Below are 8,047 nucleotides of genomic sequence, written 5' to 3'. Positions count from 1 at the left end.
GGGGGGGAACTCTCCATCAGCTTGAGTTACTTTGATGTGGGGAAAATGTTAGCATGTGTTTGCAGGCATTTTGATACCATTCTGCAAAATGACTGCCATGATAGTCATTCGTAGAAAAATATGGTACAGCTTCCACGATCTGCTTCCAGCTAATCTGAGAATGTAGCAGCTTGCTCTGGGGTGAAAATGTAATTTCTCCTGACTCACTCTGCACGTGACACTGAGAAATCATCTTTTAATCTCTTTAAGGAGCACTGTCCATTGGCTTGGGGAAATATAAACATGTTTGATTACACAGACACTCTTGTATCTGGAAAAATGGCTTTGAATCTTTGGGCAGTACCTCATGGGCTGGAGGATTTGTTGAATCCTATTGGCGTTACTGGATCAAATCCAAATAAGGTAAGTATTTGCATGCCAGTGTTCTCTTCAGCAGCATATCTTCAAAATATGCTGTGTTATAATTAGTATAATTCAACAGAAAATAATTTAATTTCCCTTTATACAGGAAACTCCCTGTTTAGAGCTGGAATTTGATTGGTTTAGCAATCCTGTAAAGTTTCCAGATATGACGGTGATCGAAGAACATGCTAATTGGACTATATCACGTGAACTGGGGTTTAACTACAGCTATGCGGGGCTGGTAAGGCAAACTCCCCTTCCACGATTAGCTACTAAAGTATTATTTGTTTTAGCCAGTATATTAGTAATAAAACCTTTTCGTGTATCGTAATGTATTGTAAAAGATACCAATTTTTTGTTTTGTGTTTAGCAAGGTAACACATTCTCATTTCTTTGTTACCACTAAACTGAACTGATGGTTCCCTGACCAACCAAAACACTGTAAGCTGTCTTACTGTCCAAGCTGTTAGGGCCTCTTTGACGTTTTTCTGTCACTCATTCAGATGTCTAAACTACTTAGTTCAGCTTTTCAGAAGTTGTAATTCTCCTTCAGTGATACTGTTTTATTTTGTTAAATTTCATGTCTATGGTTAGGCTTTCTTATGTAACCTAAAGGGGCTTATAACTCTTCACTAGCTGTTTAATGGGCTAGTTAGGACGTAAGTACGTGAAATTCTAAGGGAATTGATTTGCATACAGAGGAGTGTGGTCCTTTATCTCCTCTCCTCCATGAAGAAAATCTGTGTGTTGACAATGGGCTTTCTGGCTTTCTTAAAAGCATATTTTGGATGATTAAAATGAGGGGGGAAAAAAAGCAAAGCGGTAAAGCTGAAAATGCTGTGTGTTTAAAGACAAGCCTGTGAAATTAGTTGGCGTGTTTTACATTTTCTTCTGGAGGCCAGTTCAAAGACTTGTTTCCCCAAGAGAGTTTTGTGGTCTGTGTGAAGAAGAGTCTCAATATGGAAAGTTTTGCTGTGCCAAAAAGTGCGTAAGCGTCGGTAAGCTTCCAGTTTGGGAATTCTGGTGATAGTTACTGCAGTCCCATCTCAATGTATCTTAAACAAGGGGTTGCAGGTATTTGATTTCTCTTGATACTCTACAGAAAGTCCATGGCCTATATGTATTCCGACAGAGCAGTGCTGCGGGGCTCTTAAGTGTTTAAGGGCAGCTGGCTTCTTGGTAAATAACATTCGTTGTAACACAGCCTATTACCTGGGCATAGATACACTCAACCTATTGCTCTGTTCCATCTGTAGGCAGAATAGAATGGGGTAAGGACAGTAAGCTCTTACTTCAGTGGCAAAGTAATGATCAACTTGCACTTTACAATTAGAAAAGAAACTGAGGTAAAATAAAGTCTCAAATTACTATCTTGTCTTTTTTGTGATAACCCTTACAGTAGGATAGGAGAAGGTCCTATTTTTCCATAGTGGCTAACTATGGAAAAAGCCTGTTTACATCAGTGACTGAGTTGACAGGGAAACAGACTGTGTATCACTGCTGTGGTCTGTATTCCTCATTATTCATGCTGCTTTTTTCCTTGTTGTCTGTCAAAATCCTCTTCTTAGTTATCCTTTCTTAAACCATATTTCATTAAGTGCCTGGTAAGTTTGAACATCATTATTACCTCTTAGTATTGTATTTGTCCCCTTCAACTTCTAATGTGGTACCTTCATGTCTGAAGACAAACTCCCTATATTCAGGTAGTGTCCATATTTTTTGTCCAGCTGTTTGTAATATGAACTATATTTAAGGAGATGAAAGGCAAGGCGTTGTTACTCATTCAAAAATCAGGTACTAGTTAATCATGTAACATCGGCCATATCTGAAAGAGGTAAAAAATGCTTGTCTGCAGTAGTCAAATTCAGCAAAGCAGTCACTGAGATATGATTTCTATATAAATGTTTTTGTTATGATACAAAGAGGATAACTTCTTTTTGTTTAACCATGAAATGCATTACAGTGCATTTAAAATCAAACACTGCATACTTGTAAGAGATCACTTAGGTCCATTAATATCTTGAATATGAAGACATTTTCAAGTATTAAAGCTAATTTACTGTCCCGCAATTCATAGAATTTCAAGTTTTTGGTGTTGACCGCAACAGGATAAATGCATTTTCCTTCTGGGCTTGACATAATCTATGATCTTTCTGACCCACTGTGCAGGTACATTTTAAACTTTTTTCACTTTGACTTGCTCTTTAGATGACTCTTTGAGAATCAAGATGAATATTTACAATTAATCACTTGTTCAATATAAACTATTTGATCTTATGTCAGGAGTAGGGCGATTACAAAATCATTTATCCATTAACTTCCCTGCAGAATGACTCTGGCTTTGCTATTTGCACTGTATCCATTACCATAATGTTTAAGAATGCATTCCAGGTGTTTTTCTGTGCCACAGAGAGTAGACTTGAATAATTTCCCCCCACTTAAAGTCGAATCCATGTGCTTCAGAATGGTCATAAACCAAACGTGTCAGTGCACCAAGATCTCACATGGTCACACTACTAACAGGGCAAGGTACTAAAAATACCATGAGTTGGTTGATTCATACCTTATTATTGGTAGATGTAATCTGGAAGGCCCGAATATTCTTGTCCCACATAATAGTAGCAACCCCATCAGGAGAACACGTAATTTATGTAATTAAAGATAAATGTCAAGTGGAGAACTTTCGGTGTGAAGTAGATCTCGTAGCATGTGCTACCTGACAACTGTTTCTGTATTTGTGCGTATTCTTAGCAGCAACGTTGCTTCACCTTTTAAAGGTGCCTTTTTTAAGGGTGCCTTATCTCCTACCTGGAAATTTGAGATTGCCCTTTTTTTTAGCTTTTTTTTTTTTCAAAGCTAGATGCTTTGGAAAGACCTTCTGTAAAAGAGTTGTAGGCATTTCTGTTCTGAAATACTAGTTCAACCAATTGAAAATTTCTATCAACAAAACTGTCAGACAAAGCTCAGTTCATTCTTCCTAATTATCTCGTAACGTGCTCAGTAGAAATTGCCTAGGGAGAGAGCAGGACAAGAGGCCACATGCTGTGTTCTACAGTTTAAACAATTTGAACTTGGAGTTGATCTTTTGTAGTAGTGTGGGTATCATGCAGGGGTGAAAATGTGAGTTCATGATAAAAACACTGTTCAACTCTTGTAGAATTTTTAGGATAGCTTCATCTTAAGTGTCAAACTAGTTTATTAGTTTTTATGCAAAAGGCAATAATATAAGCTGCTTGAGATTTCTCTCTTTGCAGTGCCATTGATTATGTAGTTGCAAACTCAAACTGCATCATTTTATATGTTGCTTTGCAAAAACCTCATTAACTAAACTAGAAATTGAAAGTATAGGAGAAAAATTTAACTTGGCCCGAGCCATGAAAAAAATCTAGCAGTAGTTTCAACTCCTCAGCCATTGGTTTAAACTGGTTCTACTAAAGGAAGTCTTAGATAAAAGTCATTTCAGCGTGTACCAGTTCTGTTTTCTGTACTCTTTGGGGAATATCTTACGCTAATTCTGGTTAGTGTTACTCAGTTCTACCTTTTATTTACCCAGCTTCATCCCCCATAGTCTGCTTTTTTAGTTCTGATTCTTTTTCACTCCTTCCAGCAGCTCTCAGCAATCTCAGAACTGAGACAGACATGACCAGTTTCATTTTGTGCTGCATTATGTTATTCATCAGATGTCAACTGCTGCTGTTTGTCCCCACAGCTGATTTAGTTTAGTATCTCTTCTTGTCCCAGTAGTGACTAAAATCCATTGTAGGCACCAAAGCTCTGGTCTTTCATATTAAATTTTGATTCTCTATTAAATTTTAAGTCCTTGGTTATAACAGAAGGAAAATACAAGATAGTATTTTGTGCCATAGGCTGTAAGTGTTGATATGCTGTTAAAATACTTCATGTATGTTGTGTGAGCCCAGAACGAGATGTGTGGTGGGTTAATGGCCCACTTTCTCTCTGCAGAGTAACAGAATAGCTAGAGATAACGAACTGAGAGAAAGCGACAAGGAGCAACTGCGAGCCATATGTACCCGGGATCCTTTGTCTGAAATCACTGAGCAAGAGAAGGACTTCCTCTGGAGCCACAGGTATTGAAAAACAAAACCCAAAGCAAATGAAAACCCTTGTTGTCACCTCATTCTCTCCAAATTAGTCATGATTATCTTGTTTTGGTCCCTTTTCTTATTCTGTGTTGTTGGGGTTAGTGTTTTAGAAAAGGCTTTTAAAACATTCTGTTTTATGTCTTGGTGTGTAAGTTGTTCATTTAGTGTATGTTTTCCCCATTCCTGCAGTCTTACTGTCACGCATAGATCCTGACATCAGCTTACAGTGTCAGTCAGATTCTGCTGACAAAGGAAGAAAACAGTGCAAGACTGAGGGGACATAGTAGATGGTTATCAAAAGACAAAATGACACTTTATACATACAACTTTTTTTTCTTTTACAGACACTATTGTGTGAATACTCCAGAAATTCTTCCCAAATTACTTTTGTCTGTTAAATGGAATTCTAGAGATGAAGTGGCTCAGGTAACATACAGCACTAAATTAGTTTTAAGTTTTGAAGAAGCTTTAAAATATGCTATTTTAAAGAAAACTTCTGGAATTTCAAAATTTATTAGGTGTGTGATACATTGAATGAAAACTTAGTTGATTCAAGTTGCTGCTATAATTGACTGATCAGTCTGATCAATAGTTCTTGTTCTTTAGCTCAGTCTGAGTCTTAAAATTTCCTCTTGGTGCATTGAGTCTTTGTGTTGCTGATTTGTCAATTACAGTTAAACGTGAGGTTTCATTTTTATTCTTTTTATAGTGGACAAAAATAACAAACCCAGCTGGCAACTAATACAGAGTTGTTTGAGAGAGGACTGATGAGTAAACAGATTCTACTCAGATGCAGTTTGTGTCTGACAATACCAAATATGTAATGTGCTTGGACTTCTTGTCCACAGATGTACTGTTTGGTAAAAGACTGGCCTCCAATCAAGCCAGAGCAAGCAATGGAGCTCTTGGACTGTAATTATCCAGATCCGATGGTGCGAGCTTTTGCAGTTCGGTGTCTGGAGCAGCACTTGACCGATGACAAACTGTCTCAGTACTTAATCCAGCTAGTACAGGTATATACATCTCTTGGTATACTTGATGTCTTGTGTGTATTCGATGATACTGCAAAAGATGAGATGGTGTGAAAGAGGTCATCTAAATATCTGTTTGGACTGTGGATTATTCACAGCATAGTTCATTCTCTGTAGTGCTTAGGTCTTGCTTGTTGATACTAAATGCCACAACTTTGCAGGGATGCAGAACTGTTTCCCAACTGGAGCAGGCAGCTATTTCAGCTGTCCTAACATATGGGAAAGCGTGAGCAGAAGCAGCTTCTCAGTTTTGAGCAAGCTGCAGATACAATATTTGGTAACAGTAAGGGAAGCATCAGATGGCAAGCTGCCGAAATTGAGGTAGCTGATGCCTTGTTAGCAGATGCTGTTCAAATCCTAACACATGGAAGTGTTAATATTAATGCAAGATCAATCAGTCTAGAAAATTTAATGTAAAACAGATTGCTTTTTATTTAACTGCCTTTAATCCATATATTAGTCATAGCAATAACTGCAGCTGATAGTTTTTAAATTTTCTCTCTCCTTAACTAGGTTCTGAAATATGAACAGTATTTAGATAATCAGCTTGTGAGATTTTTACTCAAGAAGGCACTGACCAATCAAAGGATAGGACACTTCTTCTTTTGGCATTTAAAGTAAGCTTAATACCGTGTTCAGGGGCGGTGGGATTCCTGTTAGCTGTAAACAATTAGTTCTAAAACCTTGATGCACTAAATGTCCTTTTTAAGGAAAATATTATCACGTAAAAGTTTGTTTTATATTGGTTAAGAGTTTGAGTGCATGGTTCGGTAACGGAAGTCATCCCTTGCAGTTTCAAAAGCTAGGTAATAATAGATACTTACTCTTGTACTTCTTTCTATCTAATGATGATTATTCTAAGACAGGAGTGGTCTAACTAAAACTGTTGGCCTCCTTTACTGTTTACAACTTGGACAGATTTTTACTGTTTGAACTCTATCAGATCCCCCACTAGTCTCTTCCAGAAAATTTTACAAGTGGTTGAGGCCTAAAGAAATCCACCCAACTTGACTAGATAAAGCTTTGAAAAATAACTCTTCATACATGCTTGTTAAAGTCTTTACAGAGCTTGATAACCAAAATATATTGGTATTCATCCTTACTAAGTATAACATGGGCTTTTGTAATTCCTGGTGTTGAGAAGGCTGAGCATACATCAGCCTGCAGCACAAGGGATTGTAGCTAGATGTCACCTAAAATTGCTGTTCCAAGGCAGCGTGATCAGAAATAGGATCAAGGAATCTTCGTTGTACTTTCAGTTTTCTGCTTCCCTTTATATCATCAAGGGTAATTGGAAAAGTTGCCTCACTAACTTGTTTGAGGGCATGCGTTTGAGGACTGTGTGAAGACAGAGTAGGTAAGGACAAGGAAATCAGAGGGGCTGCAGCCTGGGATTGGCTAAATGAAATAAGGAGAGGATGAAACAGGTTAGTGTTGATCTAACCAGAGAAATGTGGAATTGAATTGGAAAGCTTGAGGTTCACTACAGAAGCGCAAATTTTTCAATAAAGGCAAGGGGTAGAAAAGGACAGGATGGAGCAAGAAGGAATGGGGGAAAAGCGTATAAGCTCTCTGCTGAATTAGTTGTAAAGGGTATTGAAGTCCAAGCATCCAGTCAAATTGAGCTGACTTTGGAGAGGTCGATACAAGTTATTTATCAAAAAAAAAAAAATCTGTAAGAAGCCCTCAAGAAGATGTTACAGGTATAGCTTCATTTTTGGCACTTCTAAGTGGTCTTGTCTCTAAGCTATAACGGTTCTTCCTCTCTGTAGGTCTGAAATGCACAATAAAACTGTAAGTCAGAGGTTTGGTTTACTTCTGGAGTCCTATTGTCGAGCGTGTGGAATGTACCTAAAGCATCTGAGCAGGCAGGTGGAGGCTATGGAGAAGTTGATTAACCTCACAGATATTCTCAAGCAGGAGAAAAAAGATGAGACCCAGAAGGTACTATAAGCTGTCCACATTCCAAAACTGTTGCTGTTGAGTCACAGGAGTTACTTAAAACTGTGTTTAGTTTTATTAACTAGAAAAGTATTAACGCTAACTTCAGCAGATCATATGTTACCCTAGAAGCGGTCATATTTTCTGTGTGTGTTGCTCTTGTCTGCCTCTAAAGGCAACAGAACTAGAGGGTTTCACTTGGTGTAATATGTGGCTAAGTGTTTATGTTGGAATTGTGCAAAACCATGTGTTATAACCACAGCTAAAATCTGATACTTGCCTTCATTTATATGTAATTGGTGTTCTCAAAGCCTGAATGTGGTTGTTTATCAGGTACAGATGAAGTTTCTTGTGGAACAAATGAGGCGGCCAGATTTTATGGATGCTTTACAAGGTTTTATCTCTCCTCTTAATCCTGCACATCAACTGGGAAATCTTCGGTATTGTCTTCAGTTTTGAAGTTTGTCTAGATACTGGAGTAAATGCTTAGTGATGTTAACATTAACATTGTTAAAGCTTAAATGTTAATGTACTAAACATTAGTATCTTCAAAGGGAACTGATAATAAAA

General features: G+C 37.7%; 1 protein-coding gene across 1 annotated transcript in view; it reads left to right on the top strand.

Moving 5' to 3' along the window:
- The window catches only part of PIK3CA (phosphatidylinositol-4,5-bisphosphate 3-kinase, catalytic subunit alpha), a gene marked incomplete at its 3' end in the record, with an annotated part of 15,812 nt that extends 7,895 nt beyond the window's left edge, over nt 1-7,917 (top strand). The window contains exons 7-14 of the mRNA XM_010136141.1: nt 250-402; nt 509-643; nt 4,366-4,490; nt 4,850-4,931; nt 5,354-5,518; nt 6,050-6,153; nt 7,309-7,480; nt 7,811-7,917. Of these exons, the coding sequence (XP_010134443.1) occupies nt 250-402; nt 509-643; nt 4,366-4,490; nt 4,850-4,931; nt 5,354-5,518; nt 6,050-6,153; nt 7,309-7,480; nt 7,811-7,917 (1,043 nt within the window). The remainder of the gene's footprint in view (nt 1-249; nt 403-508; nt 644-4,365; nt 4,491-4,849; nt 4,932-5,353; nt 5,519-6,049; nt 6,154-7,308; nt 7,481-7,810) is intronic.
- Nucleotides 7,918-8,047: the final 130 nt, after the last annotated feature.

The sequence above is a fragment of the Buceros rhinoceros genome, unplaced genomic scaffold, assembly GCF_000710305.1.
Source record: "Buceros rhinoceros silvestris isolate BGI_N320 unplaced genomic scaffold, ASM71030v1 scaffold34155, whole genome shotgun sequence".
Lineage (NCBI taxonomy): Eukaryota > Metazoa > Chordata > Aves > Bucerotiformes > Bucerotidae > Buceros > Buceros rhinoceros.
This window is presented reverse-complemented; position numbering and strand designations above follow the sequence as displayed.